The 26,860-nt window shown below is 44.4% G+C and overlaps 2 protein-coding genes across 4 annotated transcripts in view; one reads left to right on the top strand and one right to left on the bottom strand.

The window, feature by feature from the left end:
* c3h1orf35 (chromosome 3 C1orf35 homolog) overlaps positions 1 to 6,944 on the top strand; it is a 33,282-nt gene extending 26,338 nt beyond the window's left edge. Inside the window, exons 6-8 of one of the 2 annotated variants that reach the window (XM_067978831.1) lie at positions 2,836 to 2,918; positions 4,741 to 4,857; positions 6,262 to 6,944. In XM_067978831.1, coding sequence (XP_067834932.1) covers positions 2,836 to 2,918; positions 4,741 to 4,857; positions 6,262 to 6,484 — 423 coding nt within the window. In that variant the 3' untranslated portion in view covers positions 6,485 to 6,944. Of the gene's footprint in view, positions 1 to 2,835; positions 2,919 to 4,740; positions 4,858 to 6,258 lie in introns of both variants that reach the window. The other variant, XM_067978830.1, reaches the window with a different exon arrangement.
* A 465-nt stretch (positions 6,945 to 7,409) lies between these two features.
* arf1 (ADP-ribosylation factor 1) overlaps positions 7,410 to 26,860 on the bottom strand; it is a 32,738-nt gene continuing 13,287 nt past the window's right edge. For both annotated transcript variants that reach the window (XM_067978818.1, XM_067978817.1), the window contains exons 2-5: positions 12,433 to 12,614; positions 10,865 to 10,975; positions 9,718 to 9,842; positions 7,410 to 9,185 (exon numbers count right to left, since the gene is read on the bottom strand). In XM_067978818.1, coding sequence (XP_067834919.1) covers positions 9,024 to 9,185; positions 9,718 to 9,842; positions 10,865 to 10,975; positions 12,433 to 12,571 — 537 coding nt within the window. In that variant the 5' untranslated portion in view covers positions 12,572 to 12,614 and the 3' untranslated portion in view covers positions 7,410 to 9,023. The remainder of the gene's footprint in view (positions 9,186 to 9,717; positions 9,843 to 10,864; positions 10,976 to 12,432; positions 12,615 to 26,860) is intronic.

Genomic DNA, 26,860 nt, shown 5'->3' with positions numbered 1-26,860 from the left:
AGTATTCTGCGGCGAGTGACTCACCTCCTGACTCCCCAAAGCCTTTCCACCATCCACAAGGCACAAGTCAGGAGTGTGATGGAATACTCTCCACTTGCTTGGATGAGTGCAGCTCCAACAACACTCAAGAAGCTCGACACCATCCAGGACAAAGCAGCCCGCTTGATTGGCACCCCATCCACCACCCTAAACATTCACTCCCTTCACCACTGGCGCACTGTGGCTGCAGCGTGTACCATTCACAGGATGCACTGTGGCAACTCGCCAAGGCTTCTTCGACAGCACCTCCCAAACCCGCGACCTCTACCACCTAGAAGGACAAGGGCAGCAGGTACGTGGGAACAACACCACCTGCACGTTCCCCTCCAAGTCTCACACCATCCCGACTTGGAAATATATTGCCGTTCCTTCATCGTCACTGGGTCAAAATCCTGGAACTCCCTTCCTAACAGCACTGTGGGAGAACCTTCACCACACGGACTGCAGTAGTTCAAGTCGGCGGCTCACCACCACCTTCTCAAGGGCAATTAGGGATGTGCAATAAATGCTGGCCTCGCCAGTGACGCCCACATCCCATGAACGAATAAAAAAAACAAGTTTGGAGGACGAGTTCATGAAATGCATTCGAGACAGTTTTCTAGAACAATAATTCGTGGAACCAACCAGGGAACATGCCATTTTAGATCTTGTCTTGTGTAGTGAGACAGGGTTATTAGTAATTTCATAGTAAGGGATCCTCTGAGGAAGAATCATAGAATCATAGAAGTTACAACATGGAAACAGGCCCTTCGGCCCAACATGTCCATGTCGCCCAGTTTATACCACTAAGCTAGTCCCAATTGCCTGCACTTGGCCCATATCCCTCTATACCCATCTTACCCATGTAACTGTCCAAATGCTTTTTAAAAGACAAAATTGTACCCGCCTCTACTACTGCCTCTGGCAGCTCGTTCCAGACACTCACCACCCTTTGAGTGAAAAACTGCCCCTCTGGACCCTTTTGTATCTCTCCCCTCTCACCTTAAATCTATGCCCCCTTGTTATAGACTCCCCTACCTTTGGGAAAAGATTTTGACTATCTACCTTATCTATGCCCCTCATTATTTTATAGACTTCTATAAGATCACCCCTAAACCTCCTACTCTCCAGGGAAAAAAGTCCCAGTCTGTCTAACCTCTCCCTATAAGTCAAACCATCAAGTCCCGGTAGCATCCTAGTAAATCTTTTCTGCACTCTTTCTAGTTTAATAATATCCTTTCTATAATAGGGTGACCAGAACTGTACACAGTATTCCAAGTGTGGCCTCACCAATGCCCTGTACAACTTCAACAAGACATCCCAACTCCTGCATTCAATGTTCTGACCAATGAAACCAAGCATGCCGAATGCCTTCTTCACCACCCTATCCACCTGTGACTCCACTTTCAAGGAGCTATGAACCTGTACTCCTAGATCTCTTTGTTCTATAACTCTCCCCAACGCCCTACCATTGGCTTGCTCACTTAAATAGAGCTCCCCCAGCTGACAGCCTGTGATGCGGGTGCACACTCCGCCCACTGCGCAGGTTACTGACACCAAACCCGGAAGCCACAGTAAGAGTGATCATAATGTGATGGAATTTCATATTGAGTTTAAGAGTGATGTGCTTAAGTCAGAAATTAGTGTCTTAGACTTAAACAAAGCCAATTACATAGGTATGAGAGGCGAGTTGGCTAAAGTTGATTGGGAAATTAGATTAAAAGATATGACAGTAGATAAGCAATGGTGAACATTTAAAGAAATATTTCACAATTCTTAACGAATATACATTCCTTTGAGGAATAAAAACCCCACGGGAAAAGTGATTCATCCGTGGTTAACTAAAGAAGTTAAAGATAGTATTAGATTAAAAAAGGCTTATAGTGTTGCCAAGAAGAGTAGTAAGCCTGAGGATTGGGAACACATCCCTCCTCCTCCTCCTCCACCCCATCCAGTAGCACCTGAAATGAGGCATCACTGCATCTAGGAGCAACCTTTCCCCTGGGCTGCTCCATTGTGCTATTTGGGTGTTTCCTCCAGCAGGAGCCATTGGAGGATTGCTCACTTAAATAGAGCTCCCCCAGCTGACAGCCTGTGATGCGGGTGCACACTCCGCCCACTGCGCAGGTTACTGACACCAAACCCGGAAGCCACGGTAAGTGGCTCCAATTTACCCACGATCACGTGGGGAACGGACAGATTTTATTGGGCAGGTTACCCACGCGCCCAATTGTCCCCGCCAGCTGCCATCCCGTCTCAGAGAGCATGCCGATGCCGGCAACGGCTCCTAGGCAGCGGGCCGACACTATTTACACACTTTTCACAGGTGTGTGCTGATATTTTCAGGGGGTCCCCAGGAGTGTTGCAGTATTTTCAGTGGTTCCTGGGGTGGTGGGGGGGGGGGGGTGGGGGGAGGTGGTTGCGCTGATATTGTCAAAGGGGGTCCCCCCCCACAGAACGTTTGAAAATCACAGGCCTACAGAAGCTCACTTTGCCGGAAACTGGGAATTCCTGCAAGATGGGAGCCCTGGAATAAATTGCACTGTTCACCTTTCGGACACATTTTAGCAATGTTACTGACATAACGGAATGTACATTGCTGTTAAACCAATCAAAAATGAGAGGAGAGTGCTGGAAATGCACTGCCAGCACCAGGAAGAGAATTGGTTTTAGCAGAATTCCAATAGAGGACCACGGCCCCAGACGTTCAACCTGCCTTATTATCTGTACAAATGTCGACAGATGTGCTGTGTATTTCCAGCATTCTCGGGTTTCTATTTTTCTCGGGTATCCACGTTCCTTTCTCTCTCGTTACAGCACCACAAAGCAGATGACATTGGGGAGTCGTGGAGCCGGAAGCGGAAACCAGAGGGAGAGAGCCGAGAGCCCGAAACCCTGAGGTGAGAGACCAGGGACTGCTGACAGCAGACCAGTGATCACGGCCGCTGTGTCGTTCCCCACCCTGGCCATTTCTCTCCTTTCCTTGACCCCTCTCCTGAAGTCGCTGACTGTCGTGTTATGAAAAAGGCTAATGGAATGTTGGCCTTTATCTCAAGGGTGGCTGGAATACAAAGGGGAGGAAGTTATGCTTCAGTTGTACAGAATGATAATCAGACACCATCTGGAGTACTGAGTTCAGCTCTGGGCACCGCTTCTCAGTAAGGATGTAGCGGTCTTGGTGGGGGTGCACTGCAGATTCTCTAGCACGATACCGGGGCTTCAAGGGTTAAATTGTGAGGATGGGTTGCATAAACTGGGCTTGTATTCCCTTGAGTTTAGAAGGTTGAAGGGATGATCTAATTGAGGTGTTTAAAATTATAAAAGGATTCCTGTGGTGGGGGAATCCAGAACAAGGGGCATAATCTTTAAATTAAAGGCAGGCTGTTCAGGAGTGAAATGAGGAAGCAATTTTTCACAAAGTGTTGTGGAAATTTGGAACACTCTCCCCACAAAAGGCTGTGGATACTGGGACAATTGAGCTTTCAAGACTGAGATAGATAGATTTTTGTTAGGTAAGGGTGTGAAAGGATATAGATCAAAGGTGGTTAAATGGAGTTGAGATACAGATCAGCCACGATCTAATTGAATAGATCAATTCAAGGGGCTGAATCGCCTACTCCTGTTCCTATGTTGTACTGGTGGTATGGTTTAAACCTGAACGGCTCTAATGAAAGTGGGCTGTTTGCACCCTGTTTTCAGCTCATTTGCATAGTTTCATTTGGACGGTTGCAGGGAGCCCTCTAGTGGTAGGAATGGAAAAGGCAATTAAAGGGGACTGTTTGGTTTGGGGGAAAAATCTCTAAGCTTTTTTTTTAAAAAGACTCAGAAGTCACTCAGCTTATTAGCAGCCCGCTGAAAGGGCAGGGGATGGAGAAAAGACAGGCAAAAATGAAAGTACAGGTTATGAGTCTGCAGCGACATAACAGCAGCCCAACCTCAGCGTTGCGATATGCCTGGAAGGAGACGGAGCCAAGCTTCAGGCTGCAGCCAACCATTACAGACACTGCATGTTCCAGCCATACGCTCCATGGGCAACATGACAGCTGTGTGTCTGCTGACTCGAACCCTGTGATCATTGCCAGGCACGTGTGATACTGTCTGTAGATATGATTCATGGCATCTTAGTGGATGCAGCCAATCAGGATCTGTTGCCTGCTGGTCACCTCAGGCTAAGTGTTGGCCTTTGCTCAGTGGTAGCATTCTTGCTGTGGAGTCAGAAGGTTGTGGGTTCAAGTCCCACTTCAGTGAAGTAGTGAGGGAGTGCTGCACTGTCTTTCGAATGAGATGTTGAACCAAAGCCCCATCTACCCTCAGGTGAATGTAAAAGATCTGCTGGCCCCGTTCGAAGAGCAGGGGAGTTCTGGCCAATATTTGAGGGACATTGCTGTGTGCAAATTGTCTGCTGTGCAAATTACAACAGTGACTGCACTTCAAAAGTATTTAATTGGCTGTGAAGCACTTTACGGCATCCTGAGGTCAAGAAAGGCTATATAAGTGCAAGTTCTTTCACACAGCACTACTGAAAGCATGACGCACTGTGATAGGGGTGCTTCCGAGAAGGCATTTGAAAATACGGTTGGTTGGGCAGTTACACATCTTAAAGGTGCAATGGGGTTGTGATTAGGTGGCAATGTTTTCTAGGCCGGTGTCTGATTGGATTATGGATAAACATATAGGGTCTGGATGGCTCAATTTCACAGTAGTCTGTATCCCACACTCTAGGTTTGAAGGCCGAAAGCGACACAAGAAAGAAAAAAAGAAAAAGAAAAAGGAAAAAAAGAACAAGCAGCACAAGAACAGAGCAAAATCGTCACTGTCTGAGTCAAACCCTCGAGACAGGTAGATGACGGACGAGGGGTGGGGGAAGGGGTGACCCTGTGCCTCATAATTGGGAGTGAACGGATTGGTTTGATGTTTTTTTAAAAAAAGCACCTTCTACCACCCACAGGAAAAGGAGCTTCGAAAGAAACAATAAATTGCATCGACAGGGCCTTTAATTCAAAGAACTTCACAGAAAATGGATGCCGAGTGAGAGGGGAGAGGGAACCGAAAGCTTAGTTAAGATGTTTTTTTGAGGAGGTTTTTAAGAGCGATTTGGAGAATTCTAGAGACTAGGACCCAGGTGGCTGAAGGCCAATTGTAGGGCATAGGGGGAGGATGGACAAAGGCTTAGTCAGAGGAATGGTCAGGGGAGGATGTAGGACTGGAGGACATTGTAGATGTAAGGATGGGGGGAATAAGCCGTAGAGGGATTTATATGTAATAGGGATTTAAATTAGATTCCTTGGCAGGATCAGTGAGGGGAGAGTCAGACATGGTGTGGAACAGCACAAGAGTTTTGGACAAGTTGGAGTTTAGAGGGTGGAGAACAGGAGGCCAGCCAGGAGAGCGTTGGGGTAAGCGTGTCTGGAGGTGATGAGGTATGGATAAAGGGATGACGTGGGCAATCTTAGCGGTGGAAGTAAGTGGACTTTGTGATGGAGAGCATATGGGTTTGGAAGCTCAGCTCGGGATTGAACAGGGAGCCCGAGGTTGCGAACAGTGGCTGGGGAAAAGGGATAGAATCAGTGGCAAGTGTCACTCAGTGCAGGTGCTGAGCTTGGACAGGAGGGAGGAAATTTTGGTGAGAGGTTAGTAGAGGAGAGGTCCAAGGAGTGAAGGGAGAGGGTGGGCTAGGAGCTAGAGATAAGTGCTATGCTCACTGTGACTATTTGTGCAGGGAACATGGTGGAAGGTAAAGCCAGATGGGACAGTGCCAGGTTTGTCAGGCCTAGGACATCTAGGTTGTTACTGAGCAGCAGACATATGGACAAATGTCTGCTGATCAAGTAGATTTGGATAAAATAGCCCAACTGTTAGTCTCGTTGCTGCACATTAGGGCTGCCTACCAAGCTTGACCATCCTGTATCCAGTGGCTTTTTCTCAATAACAGAAAAGAGATTTGCAGTGTCATCACCAGCTGGCAGTTCCCCAGCAGATATAGTTCTCATTTTAACCTGGCTGCAAAGGACATGGGTCCACACCACTAAAAACACCCATAATTTGGCAATCTGTCAGAGGCCTGAGGGCTGGTCTGGAAAATGGGAAATATCACACTAGAGCAACGGAGCTCATGTCTGAGGCTCATTGTTCGGACAGCGTAGTGGGAGCTTTAATCTGTATCTAACCCTGTGCTGTTTGATGGGGCCATGGTTTAAATGTCTAACACCTCTTCTTTCCCCCCCCCCCCCAATTTCCCAGAAGGCACCATTCACCATCTGAGCACGAAGTGCACGAGCAGCGCAGTAGACGACGGCACGACACTGATTCTTCTGAGGGCAGTGGAGCCTCCCCTCACCCACAGTCACTGCCCAGGGGTAGGAGTCTTAGCTGTAAGGGGCAACATTCGGCAGGCAACAGGCAGAGAACCAGCTCAAAATCAGCACATGGCTCACAGCAGCAACATGACAGTGACTCAAGTGGTTAAACTCAATGGCACAGAGTACTTATCCATTGTGAGGTGGAAGAGATAGAACAGTGGACTTACCATCCCAGCCATTGAGTATTGATCTGTACAAATGAAGTTTGTTTGAATCGGACTTCTGTTTTGAATTTTTAAAAATTAATCAAGATTAACCTGCAAGAGTAGGTGTGAATTTTTTTTAATGCAATATTCACTTGAACTGTTAAGAATCTACAGTAGCATAAATCTACATTGGTTGGTGCTGCTGCTCAGTGCTTGAGGCTGCAGGTTAGTGGGATACCAGGTGTCTGCCTCTGAAGCTGACAGTTCTTCCTTTGTCTTGTTGGACTGCCAAGATAGCAATTAACTGCAACATTAGTCTGTCCTAGTGGGTGTATGGGCAGTTTCCATAATCTAGAGGTGTAAATATTTCCATTTACTTTATTTTACTGAATGTTCACATTAAATAAAACACTGAACTGTTCCTTGTATGGGCTATTTTTTTCTCCCCCCTTGCTACTGGAGAACTGAGCGCTCTATAAAGAAAAGGTGGAGGTAGTGCTGCAAGGTGGCTGTGTCCACAATTTTCACTTATCCTGCCTGTTGTGTCTGAGCAGCAGCCGAGACAGGATTTTCCAAGCCGGTCTCCTCTTAAAAGACAGTTTGACCCTGAATATCTTTGTCCCAGAGTGCTCGATAGGATGGTTATTTATTATTGCTTGGATACCAGCACTGGTGTGCCTCCTGGGCCCTTTACTTAAATAGCAGTGTGCATGGTGAATCTTACCACATGTGAAATTGAGATTTGCCATGTCACACCACTTTACCGATCATGTATGTGTAGCACCAAACTGAAGTGGAAAATTATTTGAAAGCTCGAGTGTCTGATTGTATTTTTAAAAAAAATTACAGTGAGGCAAGGGCAAAATGGATGGAACCAAAAGTCAAGTTCAGGAATCTTAGATTTTATTCTTAACAGCTTTAATTACAGTGCTTGTTTGTCAAAATGAAAATTGAAACAAGTATACAAAACATTTAATTAGTGTAATGAAACAATTAAGTTCACACCAATAACCCATCCTGATCAGACCCAGGTATTTACTGTCCAAATAGTTTCTCAGCCTCAACCAAGGTAAAGAAAAGAAAGCACCTTTCTGCTGGCAAACCAGGTCCTTGCAGTATTCATGTATCAGATGGATGGGTCTTGCTTTGAGTTCCACACAGATAGTTGGAGGATGGTGTGGGGGAAGGGGAAAGGGGGAATAGGAATTGATGGAAATATGATGTCCTGCGCAACACCAAAAATGGAATGACTCATACATATAATTTCAACACATTGGGAAAAACAAAGAGGGGGAGGGGAGGGGACTTGGGTGCATTCATTGGACATTGCTACCTGCCATACATTAGCCAAGGGACTAGCTAACAAAAGCCAAAATAGAGCTCCTTTTCCATCTGACCCAACAGTGCCTGCATGCTGTGGTCAGCTTACTGTGTTGGTGTGGGTTGAGCTGTGGGGGAGAAAGGAAGAGTCGGCACAAGACTCGAACAGGCGATATAAATTAGATAAAGCTAGCATTCCTGGCTACTCACAACTTTCGCTTCAGTTAACAGTTCAAGACTTGCTGCTATGGTTACTAACTTTCTCTTCCCTTCTTTCTCCCTTGCTCTTCCCTGACGCAATTCATGATATCGTAAAGCTAAGTTTAACATTGTGGCCCCTAGTTCATAAAAACAAAAACCTCCAAGCTCTTCACTATAAAATCATTTAACCACTATCAGATCAGATTTTAAATTAAGCCGTTGAAGAGTTGGACTTTAAATTATTCAGAAGGCAGAAAAAAAGTGGGTTACAATATATTTTATTCCACTGTACTTCAAATCTAGCCTGCATAGGTCTAAGAAAGGGATATTGGAGCAAGCTTTAACAGAGACCGTCTCGGTCAGTGCGAGAGAATCCAAACCCAGAGATCACTTCAAAGAGTGTGTGTTAGAAGTTTAAAAAATAAACACAAGTAGTCCTTCACTCCTGAAATCCCAGCTTTGGGCAACGAAGAAAACACAAGCTGAAAAATCAAGGTGGTCAGATGCAGGATTCCCTCCATCAAAAAGACAAGCCCCACATCCCAGAAAAGCCTAGTTCCAGAGCTAGCAAGCCAAATCTGCTACGAGATTTCAGTACAGCTGGGAGTGTGCACAAACAGCTCCCATTTCTAAGGGCTGTTTGTGTAACCCTTTCATACACTAAATACTTACAAGTCAATTTAAACCTTCAAAAGAAGGGAAAACAAAGAACAACCATGGGGGTAAATATTGCATAGGAGTAGCAGGAAACTGCTTCGTTACAAAAAGGGTCGATATATACACATTTTAAATAAGAAACCTCATATTTACTTTCAAGTCTGTACTTCTCACCCATACAGCAGTGTTATTTATAGTTCTAGTGATCGGATGTAATGAAGCAGGTTCCTGGCACCCAATACCACAAGTAGCAGTTTGCCACACTACATAATAAAGCAGGAAGAAGGGACGGGCAGGAGGGGTGGTAGGAAGGAAGAAAGAGTTATTTGGTGTTTTTGAACTGGTTGGACAGCCAGTCCAGTCCTTCGTACAGGCCGTCACCGCTGGTTGCACAGGTTGCCTGGATGTACCAGTTCCTCTGGCGGAGAGAATGCAGACCCAGCTTATCTGTGATCTCTGCGGCATTCATTGCATTAGGCAGGTCCTGGGAAGAAGAGAAATACAGAATTGGAAACAGAGCTCCGACAGATTCAAATCCAGCCCTGCACCTACCCTTGGTGCCGCACAGTGATATTGGGAGGGGAGCACACAGTTTGACAAAAGACACCACATGGGAGAGTGCCAGCAACTAAACCGGGTTGTTGGCAAGTGAGCCACATGCCTGCTCACCTGCATTTAAGTGGAGGCACGGTTCATATCATCTAGCATGCAGACTGAACCGAACTGACACCCATGACAGGCACGATGACCTCAGAACGGCGCACACGCAAATGTTTGAAACACCATGAAAATCCACCCACTGTTGGAGCGCTCCTGTGTGCGCATACTAGGACGTAAGCGCCCCGAATCAGATAGGCACGGTGGGCAGGGGCACTGGCAGAAGGTCAGGGGACGCAGGTCTCCACTACAGCCGACTCAACCTGTGGCTGGTGGGTCTCTGTTCGAGTGTGCTCCCCTGAAGGTCGAGACCGGGGACGTTGGCATTGACTGTCCTATCCCCAAGTTTACGTGCTCACCTGTTTATTTGCGAAAAGTAACAACACCGCATCTCGAAGCTCATCTTCTGCGAGCATTCTCATCAACTCTTCTTTAGCTTCATTCACTCTCTCCCTGTCATTACTGTCAACCACAAAAATCAAACCTGGAACACAGCAGTGAGAAGACGTTGACAATAGGAAAGGCCGTTTCTACCCCACCTCTCCTCCAAATTTTCTACTCTCCTCTTCCATGCCATCAACTCCCCACTACAACAGTTGCTTTCTGGGCTCTTTACCCGAGTGACCGCTTGGCATCAGGAGGCAGTCTCCGCTGATGCCTTGGGCTCCGCTGAGTAATGAGGAAACCCCAAGTGAAAAGGAGTGGGACTGTATCCCTGCATGTAGCTGAAACCAGTGGCCTCTTCGTAGGTCAACCTTACCAGATCACCAAATTGTGGGTGGGTTACACTATGGAGATGCTCGTGCCTGCAGCTTTCTCTAGTGAAAGGTCTCTAATGGTTTAAGGCACACTGTGTTGCAATGGCATAGGAGTCTTTCCCTGGACACAACTCATTATAATTGATCTGGGTATTGATTCTAATGCTGAATAAGCTGGAGAGCTGAAATGGAGGGGGCTCCACTCCTGAGCATCAATGTCCATTACTATATGAGCAGAAAGATTCACCAAAAATACACTGCTGAAAGCAGGCTGGAGTAAGCTGTGAACTCTCCCAGGCCTGTATTTGCTTATGTCTTGCTGGGAGGCTTCAACTGTTCAGTTTTAGATCGCAACCAAAACTGAACAAAATAAAAGGTGGAATTTAGTCTGGTGATGCAGCCCACCTGGAGCTTACAGCAGGTGAAATGTGGCCATTCATCTAATAGAGCCGTTTCAGTGACTCATCGAGCACTCGGTTCTTGACAATGGAGTGGCTTCCCTCCAATTTTCCCTGCCTCAATTGGGACGGGTTGATACCAGGAGCTGAGCAACCACGAACGCAAAGCCCACATCCTCCCACTCAGACAGTGTGACTTCACCACACTCAGATAAACCTGTCTCAAACGTTGAAAGAAAAAGTTAGCCTGTCAACAACGGAAAAGTGAAAATATTAATGAACATTCAACATTTAGGATCTTCCAAAGACGAGCACATCACAGATTCGAAGCAAAGTTGAACTGTACTTACCTTGTGTGTTCTGAAAGTAGTGGCGCCAAAGTGGGCGGATTTTGTCCTGTCCACCCACGTCCCACACTGTAAAACTAATGTTCCTATATTCCACAGTTTCTACGTTGAAGCCTAGGAGAAAAACAGGACATCACTCAATAAATCTATAGAACGTCAAACTAGCGGCCCTTGTACCTTCCAATCAGCACATCAGCGATTGACTCTTGATCCGTGCAAAACCCTAACATCCTTGGGGGCAACCCCTTCCCCACTGTATCCCACAGATTAGCCTATTGTTCAAGATGGTGTGTACAGCACACTAGATCCTGGAGTGATCCAACAGCAGAATATCAGTAGGAAAATGGAGCACCGTGTTTTTCAGAGATTCCTGAACATACACTCCAGATCAGTCTATTCTGAAGTTATCCAACCAAGATTGCAACTAGTGGTGCAAGGAAGTTATGGAAAATAAGTAATTGTGGTCAACATGAATGAAAAATTTAATTGCCATTGGAGGCACTGCACTTCAGAGCAAAGCAGTGTATGGGCATGTAATTGGCAAATTAATTTTAATATAGGTAAGTGTGAGGTGGTGCATTTTGGTAGGAAGAATAAGGAGGCCACATACTGCTTGGATAATAAGTCTAAAAGGGATAGAGGAACAAAGGGATCCAGGGGTGCAGATACACAAATCACAAAGTAACAACGCAGGTTAATAAGGCCATTAAAAAGTCAAATCAAGCACTAGGGTTCATTTCTAGAGGGATAGAATTGAAAAGCAAAGAAGTTTTATTAAACTTGTATATAACCTTGCTTAGAGCACTGTGCACAGTTCTGGTCTCCATATTATAGGAAGAATATAGAAGCACTGGAGAAGGTGCAAAAAAAGATTCACAAGGATGATACCAGAACAGAGGGTATCCTTATCAGGAAAGGCTGAACAGGCTGGGGCTCTTTTCTCTAGAAAAAAAGGCTGAGGGGTGACTGGACAGAAGTCTTTAAGATAATGATTTGATACAGTAGACATTGAGAAAATGTTTCCACTTGTGGGGACCCAAAACTAGAGGTCATAAATATATAATAGTCGCTAATAAATCCAATAGGGAATTCAGGAGAAACAACTTTACCCAAAAAGTGCTAAGAATGTGGAACGCGCTATCACAAGGAGTAGTTGAGACAAATAACATAGAAGTATTTAAGGGGAAGCTAGATAATCACATGAGGGAGAAAGGAATAGAAGGGTATCCTGATAGGGTTAGATGGAGTAGGGATGGAGGAGGCTCATGTGGAGCATAAATACCAGCATAGACCAGTTGGTCCAAAAGGCCTGTTTCTGTGCTGTAGTTTTGATGTAATGTGCTTTGAGAAGTTTCTGATAAGATGTCATAAACACAGCTTTTAAAAGATAAACATTCTCACTGCAGTTTTCTATCCCTAGTTGCTTCTGTTGCTATGGTTGCAGCTTAGGGAGATTTTACTGCCACTGTCCCACATGCTCTCACGCATAATCTAATAATTTTAGATAACACAATCTTCCACAGTTCACAGGTAATCAAGTGGCATATTCAAACCTTGTGCAACTCACTTACCTATAGTGGGAATAGTGGTTACAATTTCACCCAATTTAAGTTTGTATAAAATGGTGGTCTTGCCAGCTGCATCTAGACCCACCATGAGAATACGCATTTCCTTTCTGCCAAATATGGATTTTATGAATGCAAGCCCCATGGCTAAAACGTCTGGTTAGACCCAAAAAGGCGTTAATATTAATCTGAAAAGGAAAGATAAAAAATGTCAGGTATAGAGGAGAGGGACACGATAATTAGCACATTCAAATGTCTGTTGGAACAGCAATGTGCCTTTTTGTAACCTATGCTGCAAACTGGTAAACCCCAACCAGCTCCCACACTGCGGGATGCAGGTTCAATTCCCCTCTCGACAGAGCCCTGTGGGGTGATACCGAGCAGCTGCATCACAGGTTTTAGTTCTTTTTAACACCTGGGCATCAACAATCTCATCCAACTATACATGCCAAGAACAGAGATGACAACAGTTCATTGTACCTCCTGCAGAAAGTGGCTCTGGGACATCCAGGATAACCTAAAGTAGATTTTGCCGATCATGGGTCTCCTGGGATTTGCTTTTGTGATGACGCCAGCACAATTGTAATCTCCAAAATGAATGTAGCAGAAAATGGAAGCACCTGGTTTAAGAATAGCTTGAACATTGTTCATCACAGTGATGCCAATAAATGCAGAGAGCATACCACTAGACCACAAGCTATTAGGTTATACAATCTAGAGATTTGTGTGGTGGAAGAACAGGTTTAAACTCTGATACCGAGTTCAGCTTAACAGTGGAAATAAGAGCTGTAAGGCATGGAATACTGTTTCAGAAGTGTGAAAGGATACACCATAACAGCAGTGTTCAAACCATGGCTGTGAGCCCTGGTGACATTTTCTATTTGCTGCTAGTTTCTCCTAATTGAATTTCACAGGTCTGGTAGTTTAGAAAGGCCTTCTTAATATCACTCCCGCACACTGGTGCGATAATTCCTGAATGCACTGAAAAACACACAACACTAAGCAGGCCTTTCCAACTGGCCAAGCTGGTAAAATTAAAGAGGAAAAATCCAGCAGAACAAGAAATTTAATCAGGAAGATCAAGTGCATCAGGTTGGAAAGAACAGAAAAGGCTAGCACATGAGAGGAGATAGGATCCAGCACATGGGAGAGGGCAAGCAGCTCAGAGGGAAGGCAGCAACACATCACACTAAGGCTGAAAAAAATACAATGTTAGTTACGTGCTTCTTGTGTGATTAAAAGTGAAGGAAGATAGCTCCCAGGCTGGCAGCTCCTCTCCTAAGAGCACAAGAACATAAGAATTAGGAGCAGGAGTAGGCCACATGGCCCCTCGAGCCTGCTCCGCCATTCAATAAGATCACTGATGATCTTCCACCTCAACTCCACTTTCCCAGCCGATCCCCATATCCCTTGATTCCCTTAGTGTCCAAAAATCTATTGATCTCAGTCTTGAATATACTCAACGACTGAGTATCCACAGCCCTCTGGGGTAGAGAATTCCAAAGACTGTCAACCCTTTGAGTGAAGAAATTTTTCCTCATCGCGGTCCTAAATGGCCGACCTCTTATCTTAAAACTATGACCCCTAGTTCTAGACTCTCCAGGCAGGAGCCTCTCAGCATCTACCCTGTCAAGCCCTTTAAGAATTTGATACATTTCAATGAGATTAACTCTCATTCTTCTAAACTCCCGAGAATATAGGTCCATTCTACTCAATCTTTCTTCATAGGACAACCCTCATTCCAGGAGTCAATCTAGTGAACTTTTGTTGCATCCCCTCTAAAGGCAAGTATATCCTTCCTTAGGTAAGGAGACCAAAATTGTACACAATGGTGTGATCTCACCAGAGCCCTATATAATTGCAGTAAGACCTCCTTACTCATACTCCAACCCCCTTGCAATAAAGGCTAACATACCATTTGCCTTCCTAATTGCTTGCTGTACCTGCATGTTAACTTTCTGTGATTCGTGTACAAGGACACCCAAATCCCTCTGAATACCAACATTTCTTAGTTGCTCACCTTTTATAAAATATTCTGCTTTTCTATTCTTCCTACCAAAAAGTGGATAATTTCACATTTCTCCACATTATAACTCCATCTGCCACCTTCTTGCCCACTAACTTAACCTGTCTATATCCATTTGCAGCCTCTGTGTCCTCCTCACAGATTACTTTTCTACCCAGCTTTGTATCATCAGCAAAATTGGATACATTATACTCAGTGCCCTCATCTAAGTCATTGATATAGTTTGTGAACAGTTGAGGCCCAAACACTGATCCTTGCAGCACCCCACTCGTCTCCTTTGTAACTCTCTAGAAAAAAAACAGCGGAGGGGTGACCTGATAGAGGTCTTTAAGATAATGAAAGGTTATAATAGGGTAGACGTAGAGAAAATATTTCTACTTATGGAGGAGTCCAAAACTTAAGGTCATAAATGGAAGAGTCACTAATAAATTCAATAGGGAATTCAGAAGAAACTTCTTTACCCAAAGAGTGGTAAGAATGTGGAACACACTACCACAAGGAGTAGAGGCAAATAGCATAGATGTATTTAAGGGGAAACTAGATAAGCACACAAGGAAGAAAGGAATGCTGATAGGGTTAGATGAAGAGGGGTGGGAGGAGGCTCATGTGGATCATAAACGCCAGCATAGACCAGCTGGGCCGAATGGCCTGTTTCTAAGCTGTAGAGTCGATGTAACTCCATCCAACACCCTCCCTCCCATCCCCTCTCCTCCACTGTTTAGAACCTCCTACTCGTGGGTACATTTTAGCTCAATCTACAAGTTCAAGCTACCAGCTTGTTGTGTGTTTTTTTTAAAAACCAGTGCTCTTAAGTTGTGACTTGGCTCACATTTGATTTCCTGGATTCCTCTGCCATCAGGACTGCGCTGGTCTGCCGGACTAGACTACTTGCCTCGGCTGCTGTGACTCTGTCCTTCTGCTCAATCTCAAGATTAAGGTAACCTCTTCCAGCCTACAGTGCTGCTGTTACCTGTTGGAACTCAGGACCTTACTGTACTGGGAAGAAATCTGCTTTCTCTTGGGCCAAATCTAATTTCTCCACTGGCTTCTGAGCTTTGCAGTGACCTCTAATTTCACTACCACTTTCTACTGAAGCTGCATTATCTTTATTCCAACACTGGATGGTGTCGAGTTCAAGTCCAAGAGACCCACCTACTGCTCCTTTGAATTCCCACTAAACTGCTGACCACCCAACTTCCCTTCCTGGCCCCTATGCTAGCTGATATTGTAAATGGTTCTCTGTCCTCAGATACTGTTCCCCCCTCCCTTGCAAAACTGCAGCAACCTCCTCCCCCACCTACTCTGTACTTGCAAACTACTGCACCAAGCCTCACTCACCCATCACCCCTGTCCTCACTGATCTATACTGGCTCCCAGTCCCCCAATACCACAAATTTAAAATTCCCATCCTCGTCTTTAAATCCTTTTAGGCCTCAACCCTCCTCAGTATTTCACCCTGAGTTACAAGATCTTAAGACGCAGCCTGTGTCTAAAAGGACAAATTCTGTAGTTACACTGCAGGGTGTTCTTTACTGCTTCATTGACATTCTAGTGAGAACACTGACTGCTTCAATAAAACAGCCCATGGGATATTATTTACCAAGTCATCGTTGGAATAAATATCCAGTCCTATGGGTCTTCATAAAGTATTCATGGATACCATAAAATATTAGGTAAACATTTAGGTGAAGAGGTATGTGGGTGGGTTTAATAGTGCACTATGCTCCTTTGAGGTTTAGTTCCAGTATAGCTGGAGGCAGTTCAAATGCTCAATAGGCCTTTGTTGTCTGATGTGAGTTTACAATAACTCATACATTTTCCCTAATTGAGAATGGTTCCCCTTGAAGGCAAATTAGGCAATTTAACTGGCATTTTCAAAATTTTGATATGGGAATTGGTAAAGCTGAACCAAACAAATTGTTCATATTGATGAGGGACTCAAAACTACAGGGCACGTTTAAAAAAAAATTAGAGCACACAGTGAATGGAAAGAAGACTGCCTATTACAGAGGGTATGAGCGTATGGAATAAGTCAACAGGGAAGGCTACTAAATTAAAACTGGATTCAAGAGATTTCAAATGTTAATGTCCCCAACGTCTCTAATCATTCTCGGCTATCTGCTCACTCCATATATGGAATATCATAGCTCTGAGATATAGGGGAAAATTTTGAAGGGACACAGGGAAAGAGCGGGGGAGTGGGACTAATTAGATGGCTCTTTCTAAGAGTTGGTACAGGCCCGAAGGGCTGATTGGACTCCTTCTGTGCTGCAAGATTCTACGATTCGAAGAGACACTTCCAAATGCTGAAGGCAGTGCAGAGACAAGCCACGAGGCTGATCCCTAATACCAGAGATCTGACTAACGAGGAAAGATTGCAGAAGCTTGGGCTTTTCAATTTGGAAAGGAGATGTCCAAGAGCTGATCTTATAGAAACATATAAGGTAGTAAACAGTATGGAGAAAGTAAATCGCGAAAGTTACTTTAAACTAAATAGTGTGAGCAGGACAAGGAGATAGGTTCAAACCTGTAAAATGCAAATTTGGGCTGATTTCAAGAAGTTCTGCACACAAAGTATGATCAACACGAGGAATGGACTCAGAGTAATGGAAGCAAAAACCCAGAAACTGTTTAATAACCAAATGGATCTTCAGGTATTTCTGGATCAATGGACTAAAATGGGCCGAATGGCCTGACTCATTAGCGATCATTTGAATTGTTCCTCAAGATGAAAGTACCTGACCAGATTCAGACATTTGAACCTTATACTTTAATAGGCCTCACTGTTGACATTTATAAAGTATTCATAGAATCATAGAAAGGTTACAGCATGGAAGGAGGCCATTTGGCCCATCGAGTCCACGTCTGATCTATGCAAGAACAATACATCCAGTCCCAGTCCCACTCCCCTACCCTATCCCCAAGCCCTGCAAATTTCACATTTTCAAGTAATTATCCAGTTCGCTATTGAAGGCAGTGATTGACTCTGGCTCCCCGACCCCTTGGGCAGTGCATTCCAGATCCTAACCACTCAATGTGTAAAAAAGTTTTTCCTCATGTCATCTTTGGCTCTTTTGCCAATCACCTTAAATCTACGTCCTCTGGTTCTTGACCCTTCCGCTAATGGGAACAGTTTCCCTCTATCTAAGAAACATTCACGCCAGACAAGTGCCAGGCAATGACCATCTGCAACAAGAGAGAGTCCAAACACCTCCCCTTGACATTCAACGGCATTACCATTGCCGAATCCCCCATCAACATCCTGGGGGTCACCACTGACCAGAAACTTAACTGGACCAAAAACACAAATCCTGTGGCTACAAGAGCAGGTCAGAGGCTGGGAGTTCTGCGGCGAGTGACTCAACTCCTGATTCCCAAAGCCTTTCCACCATCTACAAGGCACAAGTCAGGAGTGTGATTGAAAACGCTCCACTTGCCTGGATGAGTGCAGCTCCAACAACACTCAAGAAGCTCGACACCTTCCAGGCGAAGCAGCTCGCTTAATTGGCACCCCATCCACCACCCTAAACATTCACTCCCTTCACCAGCTGCGCACTGTGGCTGGAGTGTGTACCATCCACAGGATGCACTGCAGCAACTCGCCAAGGCTTCTTCAACAGCACCTCCCAAACCCGCGACCTCTACCACCTAGAAGGACAAGGGCAGCAGGCACATGGGAACACCACTTGCACGTTCCCCTCCAAGTCACAACATCCAGACTTGGAAATATATCGCCATTCCTTCATCGCTGGGTCAAAATCCTGGAACTCCCTACCTAACAGCACTGTTCACCACACGAACTGCAGCAGTCAAGAGGGCAGCTCACCACCACCTTCTCAAGGGCAATTAGGGATGGACAATAAATGCTGGCCTTGCCAGCGACTCCGACATCTCATTAACGAATAAAAAAACTTTCTAGACCCTTCATGATTTTGAATACCTCTATCAAATCTCCTCGCAAACTTTTCAGTCCCAAGGAGAACCACCCCATCTTCTCCAGTCTACCCATGTAACTACAGTCCCTTATCCCTGGAATCATTCTAGTAAATTTCTTCTGCGCGCTCTCTGAGGCCTTCACATCTTTCCTGAAGTGCGGTGCCCAGAACTGGACACAATACTCCAGTTGTGGCTGAACCAGTGTTTTATAAAAGTTCATCACCTTACTTTTGGACTCTATGCCTCTATTTATAAAGCCCAGGATCCCGTATGCCTTTTTTTGAAACCGCTTTCTCAACCTGCCCTGCCACCTTCAACGATTTGTGCACATATACCCCCAGATCTCTCCGTACCTGTACCCCTTTTAGGAGTTGTGCCCTCTGGTTTATATTGCCTCTTCTCGTTCTTCCTACCGAAATTTATCACTTTGCATTTTTCTGCTTTAAATTTCATCTGCCATGTATCCGCCCATGCCACCAGCCTGTCTATATCCTCTTGAAGTCTATCACTATCCTCCTCACTGTTCACTACCCTTCCAAATTTTGTGTCATCTGCAAATTTTGAAATTGTGCCCTGTACACCCAAGTCCAAGTCATTAATATATATCAAGAAAAGCAGTGGTCCCAGCACCAACCACTGGGGAACACCATGGTACATCTCCCTCCAGTCCGAAAAACACCACTACGCTCTGCTTCCTGTCGCTTAGCCAATTCTGTATTCATGTTGCTACTGCCCCCTTTATTCCATGGGCCGCAATCTTGACGACAAGCCTACCATGCAGTACTTTGTCAAAAGCCTTTTGAAAGTCCATATACACATCAACTGCATTGCCCTCATCTGCCCTCTCGTTACCTCATCAAAAAACGCTATCAGGTTAGTTAAACACGATGTGCCTTCAACAAATCCATGCTGACTTTCCCTAATTAATCCGCATTCGTCCAAGTTACTGTTGATAATGCGGGACAGAATTGTTTCTAAAAGTTGCCACCACCGAGGTTAAACTGACAGAGACCAGTGAAAACTTGAAGGTGTAAGGCAATTAACCCAGCATCAAAGCTGAAGGCCAGGCTACGGTATGTGGCCCAACTAAGAGTTCTATATACAAATGCACGGAGTACAAGGAATAAATTAAATGAACTACAGGTTCAAATTCAAATTGGAGGGTATGACATGATAGCTATTACTGAGACATGACTGCAGGATGGTCAGGATTGGGAACTAAATATACCGGGTTATAAGGTCTACAGGAGGGATAGGGAAAATGGAAGAGGGGGAGGAGTAGCCTTAATGATTAGAGATGAAATCACTTCAATGATAAAGGAGGATATAACGAGACGTAAGCAGCCAACAGAGATCTTATGGGTTGAATTGAGAAATAGGACAGGATCTAAGACTATAGTGGGAGTGGTATATAGGACCACTGGCAGCAGCTCTGAAGTGTTAGATTGTATAAATGCAGAGATTAGACAAGCGTGTAGCAAAGGCATAGTGGTCTTAAAGGGGGTCTTTAACCTTCACGTAGTTGCTAGTCTGCTTTTCCCAATCTGTCAGAAAGGTAGTGAATTTCTTGAGTGTGCCCAGAATAGTTTTCTACAGCAGTATGTCCTAAAGGCAACAAGGGGGCAAGCCATACTAGATTTAGTAATGAGTAATGAACCAGATTTAGTTAACAGCTTAACTGTGCGTGAACATCTATCCAATAGCGATCATAACATGATCGAGTTCAATGTAGTGTTTGAAAGGGAAAAAAGTGAGTCAGCTGCTAAGATTCTAGACTTTGATAAGGCGGACTTCAATGGGATGAGAGAGACTGTCCACAGTAAAGTGGGCAAATCTGTTAATGGGTAAAACGACTGATGATCAGTGGGAAATGTTTAAAGAAACATTTAACGAGATACAGAACCGGTTTATACCCGAGGGGCATGAACTCTACTTGCCAAAAAAACACAGCCATGGACAACTAAAGAGGTAAGGGACAGTGTAAGACATAAGGAAAGGGCATACAAAAAGACAAAAAATGGCACAGATCCTGGCGAATGGGAAAGATACAAAGATCAACAAAGGGTCACAAAACAGATAGTAAGAGCTACAAAAGGAGAATATGAAAAGAAACTTGCAAGGGATATCAAAACCAATACAAAGAACTTTTATAGTTACATTAGGAAAAAGCGGGTGGTCAGGAGCAGTGTGGGCCCCTTAAAAACTGAAGGTGGGGATATTGTCATTGACAATGGGGAAATGGCAGACATGTTGAATAATTACTTTGCGTCAGTATTTACAGTAGAAAAAGAGGATAGCATGCTGGAAATCCAAAGAAAATTAATATTGAATCGGGGACAGGGACTCGATAAAATTAACATAAGTAACGCAACAGTAATGAAGAAAATAATAGCACTAAAGAGTGACAAATCCCCAGGATCAGATGGTTTCCATCCCAGGGTTTTAAAGGAAGGTGAGCACATTGCAGATGCCCTAATTATAATCTTTCAAAGTTCTCTAGATTCAGGAACTGTCCCTCTAGATTGGAAAATTGCACGTCACTCCGCTTTTTAAGAAAGGAGAGGGAAACCAGGCAATTATAGACCAGTTAGCCTAACTTTAAAAAAAAAATTTGTTCATGGGATGTGGGCATCACTGGCGAGGTCGGCATTTATTGCCCATCCCTAATTGCCCTTGAGAAGGTGGTGGTGAGCTGCGTTCTTGAACCGCTGCAGTCCATGTGGTGACGGTTCTCCCACAGTGCCGTTAGGGAGTTCCAGGATTTTGACCCAGCGACGATGAAGGAACGGCGATATATTTCCAAGTCGGGATGGTGTGTGACTTGGAGGGGATCGTGCAGGCGGTGTTGTTCCCATGTGCCTGCTGCTCTTGTCCTTCTAGGTGGTGGAGATCGCGGGTTTGGGAGGTGCTGTCGAAGAAGCTTTGGTGAGTTGTGGGGAAAATGCTGGAGTCTATAATTAAGGATAGGGTGGCTGAACACCGAGAATTTTCTGTTAATCAGAGAGAGCCAGCATGGATTTGTGAAAGGTAGGTCGTGCCTGACAAACCTGATTGAATTTTTTGAAGAGGTGACTAAAGTAGTGGACAGAGGAATGTCAATTGATGTTATTTATATGGACTTCCAGAAGGCATTTGATAAGGTGCCACTTAAGAGACTGTTAGCTAAGATAGAAGCCCATGGAATCGAGGGAAAAGTACGGACTTGGTTAGGAAGTTGGCTGAGCGAAAGGCGACAGAGTAGGGATAATGAGCAGGTACTCACATTGGCAGGATGTGACTAGTGGAGTCCCGCAGGGATCTGTCCTGGGACCTCAATTATTCACAATACTTATTGACGACTTAGATGAAGGCATTGAAAGTCTCATATCTAAGTTTGCCGATGACACAAAGATTGGTGGCATTGTAAGCAGTGTAGATGAAAACGTAAAATTACAAAGCGATATTGATAGATTAGGTGAATGGGCAAAACTGTGGCAAATGGAATTCAATGTAGACAAATGTGAGGTCATCCACTTTGGATCAAAAAAGGACAGAACAGGGTACTTTCTAAATGGTAAAAAGTTAAAAACAGTGGATGTCCAAAGGGACCTAGGGGTTCAGGTACATAGATCATTGAAGTGTCATGAACAGGTGCAGAAAATAATCAATAAGGCTAATGGAATTCTGGCCTTTATATCTAGAGGACTAGAGTACAAGGGGGCCGAAGTTATGCTGCAGCTATACAAAACCCTGGTTACACCGCACCTGGAGTACTGTGAGCAGTTCTGGGCACCGCACCTTCGGAAGGACATATTGGCCTTGGAGTGCAGCGTAGGTTTACTAGAATGATACCCGGACTTCAAGGGTTAAGTTACGAGGAGAGATTACACAAATTGGGGTTGTAGTCTCTAGAGTTTTGAAGGTTAAAGGGTGATCTGATCGAAGTTTAAAAGATATTAAGGGGAATAGATAGGGTGGATAGAGAAAAACTATTTCCGCTGGTTGGGGATTCTAGGAGTAGGGGGCACAGTCTAAAAATTAGAGCCAGATTAGAAAACATTTCTACACACAAAGCGTGGTAGAAGTTTGGAACTCTCTTCCGCAAACGGCAATTGATACTAGCTCAATTGCTAAATTTAAATCTGAGATAGATAGTTCTTTGGCAACCAAAGGTATTAAGGGATATGGGCCAAAGGCAGGTATATGGAGTTAGATCACAGATCAGCTATGATCTTATCAAATGGCAGAGCAGGCACGAGGGGCTGAATGGCCTACTCCAGTTCCTATGAATACCAGAATTTGCTTACTGCATTTGCTTACTTATGAACAGCCGGGTTAGATGCTGTATGCCTCCAACCCACAGGATGTTTAGTTTGGAACAGAAGCCAAACTAAACTAAACACAATGCTTTAAGGCTGGTGCTTAAGGGCAGTAGAGCCGGTTGATAGAATCATAGAAGTTACATCATGGAAACAGGCCCTTCGGCCCAACATGTCCATGTCGCCCAGTTTATACCACTAAGCTAGTCCCAATTGCCTGCACTGGGCCCATATCCCTCTATACCCATCTTACCCATATAACTGTCCAAATGCTTTTTAAAAGACAAAATTGTACCCGCCTCTACTACTGCCTCTGGCAGCTCGTTCCAGACACTCATCACCCTTTGAGTGAAAAAATTGCCCCTCTGGACCCTTTTGTATCTCTCCCCTTAAATCTATGCCCCCTCGTTATAGACTCCCCTACCTTTGGGAAAAGATTTTGACTATCGACCTTATCTATGCCCCTCATTATTTTATAGACTTCTATAAGATCACCCCTTAACCTCCTACTCTCCAGGGAAAAAAGTCCCAGTCTGTCTAACCTCTCCCTGTAAGTCAAACTATCAAGTCCCGGTAGCATCCTAGTAAATCTTTTCTGCACTCTTTCTAGTTTAATAATATCCTTTCTATAATAGGGTGACCAGAACTGTACACAGTATTCCAAGTGTGGCCTCACCAATGCCCTGTACAACTTCAACAAGACATCCCAACTCCTGCATTCAATGTTCTGACCAATGAAACCAAGCATGCCGAATGCCTTCTTCACCACCCTATCCACCTGTGACTCCACTTTCAAGGAGCTATGAATCTGTACTCCTAGATCTCTTTGTTCTATAACTCTCCCCAACGCCCTACCATTAACGGAGTAGGTCCTGGCCCGATTCGATCTACCAAAATGCATCACCTCACATTTATCTAAATTAAACTCCATCTGCCATTCATCGGCCCACTGGCCCAATTTATCAAGATCCCGTTGTAATCCCAGATAACCTTCTTCACTGTCCACAATGCCACCAATCTTGGTGTCATCTGCAAACTTACTAACCATGCCTCCTAAATTCTCATCCAAATCATTAATATAAATAACAAATAACAGCGGACCCAGCACCGATCCCTGAGGCACACCGCTGGACACAGGCATCCAGTTTGAAAAACAACCCTCTACAACCACCCTCTGTCTTCTGTCGTCAAGCCAATTTTGTATCCAATTGGCTACCTCACCTTGGATCCCATGAGATTTAACCATATATAACAACCTACCATGCGGTACCTTGTCAAAGGCTTTGCTGAAGTCCATGTAGACCACGTCTACTGCACAGCCCTCATCTATCTTCTGGGTTACCCCTTCAAAAAACTCAATCAAATTCGTGAGACATGATTTTCCTCTCACAAAACCATGCTGACTGTTCCTAATTAGTCCCTGCCTCTCCAAATGCCTGTAGATTCTGTCCCTCAGAATACCCTCTAACAACTTACCCACTACAGATGTCAGGCTCACCGGTCTGTAGTTCCCAGGCTTTTCCCTGCCGCCCTTCTTAAACAAAGGCACAACATTTGCTACCCTCCAATCTTCAGGCACCTCACCTGTAGCGGTGGATGATTCAAATATCTCTGCTAGGGGACCCGCAATTTCCTCCCTAACCTCCCATAACGTCCTGGGATACATTTCATCAGGTCCCGGAGATTTATCTACCTTGATGCGCGTTAAGACTTCCAGCACCTCCCTCTCTGTAATATGTACACTCCTCAAGACATCACTATTTATTTCCCCAAGTTCCCTAACATCCATGTCTTTCTCAACCGTAAATACCGATGTGAAATATTCATTCAGGATCTCACCCATCTCTTGTGGTTCCGCACATAGATGACCTTGTTGATCCTTAAGAGGCCCTACTCTCTCCCTAGTTACCCTTTATGTATTTGTAGAAGCTCTTTGGATTCACCTTTGCCTGATCTGCCAAAGCAATCTCATATCCCCTTTTTGCCCTCCTGATTTCTCTCTTAACTCTACTCCGGTAATCTCTATACTCTTCAAGGGATCCACTTGATCCCAGCTGCCTATGCATGTCATATGCCTCCTTCTTCTTTTTGACTAGTGCCTCAATCTCCCGAGTCATCCAAGGTTCCCTACTTCTACCAGCCTTGCCCTTCACTTTATAAGGAATGTGCTTACCCTGAACCCTGGTTAACACACTTTTGAAAGCCTCCCACTTACCAGACGTCCCTTTGCCTGCCAACAGACTCTCCCAATCAACTTCTGAAAGTTCCTGTCTAATACCATCAAAATTGGCCTTTCCCCAATTTAGAATTTTAACTTTTGGGCCAGACCTATCCTTCTCCATAGCTATCTTAAAACTAATGGAATTATGATCACTTGTTCCAAAGTGATCCCTCACCAACACTTCTGTCACCTGCCCTTCCTTATTTCCCAAGAGGAAATAAATACATAATAATAAACTTCTGTTTTTAAAAAAATGTAAGTGAAGTGTACACCCATACCACTGATGGGGCTTTTCTTTAAGTAGGCTATTTGACTCTGGAGGTCACCATAGCCTTGTTCGCACCACAATTACACAGTGCCATTACCAATGGCGGAAGCTCTGGAGAAAATTGTTTTTAAAGCAAATTTCTCTCTCTCCCTCCTCCCCAAACTTAGGTGCGACACGATTCACTAAAAAACAGTGGCAAATTCTAAGATAGCTCCCTTTTTTTTGGCAGTTGTGACCAGGAGTCTTGAATGGTATGTTGCTTCCCTAGTTTTGGGGTGAAAGCCACCATAGAACAAGTCAAAATTCTACAGAAAAGGGAGGGAGAGTAGCCAAAAGTTGCTGTCTGTGTTGCAATCAATGACACAGACAGAAGTACATTTGAGGTCTTGCAGAAGGCGTTTAAGGAATTGAAAGACGAAACCTTAAGAGTGGTAACCTCCTTCCTGTGCCGCGCAGTGCTGGAAAGGAAGATTGGGACGGTCAACACATGGCTGCAGAGCTGGAGGGAAGGATTCACATTCTTGGAGTGAGTATGGATCGAAGAAAAGCTATACCAAAGGGAAGGCTGAGTTGAGAGAGCATCAATATGCATGTGGAGAGGGTAAATCGAAAGGGGGGGGATTTAAACTAATGTAGCAGTGGTAGGGAAGTCTAGAGAGGGAGAAGCAAGATTGATACAGCTGTTAGAATAGCAGATGGCTTAGCTGATAGAAGTCAGAGGAGAAAAGGAAAAAGAGAATTTGAGGTTGTGAGATCAAAATACTGAAGAAGAGTTAATAAAAAATTAAAATAAGAAAACCAAGAATAAGAATGGTTCAAAAACTGGAGTCAGGATTGAGTCATGTGTAAGTGAATGCACAAAGCAGTCAATAAAATTGGAGTTTAAGCATCAACAATGGAGGGATATAATATAGTAGCTATAAACAGAGACATGGCTTAGGTTACACTGGGTTTACAGCACAGAAACAGGCCATTCGGCCCAACTGGTCTATGCCGGTGTTTATGCTCCATATGAGCCTCCTCCCTCCCTACTTCATCTAACCCTATCAGCATATCCTTCTATTCCTTTCTCCCTCTTGTGCTTATCTCGCTGCCCCTTAAATGCACCTATGCTATTTGCCTCAACTACTTCTTGTGGTAGCACATTCCACATTCTTACCACTCTTTGGATTTGTACAGGACCGTTAAAAGTTAATATTCCTGATTATAACATTTTCAGGAGAGATAAGGAGGGACTTGCAGGGAATGTTAGTAAAGGATTCTATTGCAGAACTAGAACATAAAGGGTTGCATTAAGATAACTATCCATATGGATTCTAAGAAATAGGAACATAAATGGTACAATCTTTGAGATGATAGGAGATCTGCACAGTTCAGAGATATGCAAGAACATGGCAACGATACTGGTTGACTTAAACAATCCCAAAATAGGCTGGAATAAAGGCAAGGCATCTAATCAAAGTGGAGAACACTTTTTAGAATGCAACCTGGCCTACTTCCTGGATAAGTCCATTTCTAGTCTACTAGGAAATTTAGTTCTGGGAAATGAAATGGGGCAAATAAATGATGAGTGGGATAACAATTGGGAAATGGCAATTACAACATAGCTAGGCTCAATGCAAGAATAGAAAAGGATAATTGAGGGTCAAAGATAGGAGGGCCAGACCGGAAATGGGCAAAGTTCA

This window comes from Heptranchias perlo, chromosome 3 (assembly GCF_035084215.1).
Source record: "Heptranchias perlo isolate sHepPer1 chromosome 3, sHepPer1.hap1, whole genome shotgun sequence".
NCBI lineage: Eukaryota > Metazoa > Chordata > Chondrichthyes > Hexanchiformes > Hexanchidae > Heptranchias > Heptranchias perlo.
This window is presented reverse-complemented; position numbering and strand designations above follow the sequence as displayed.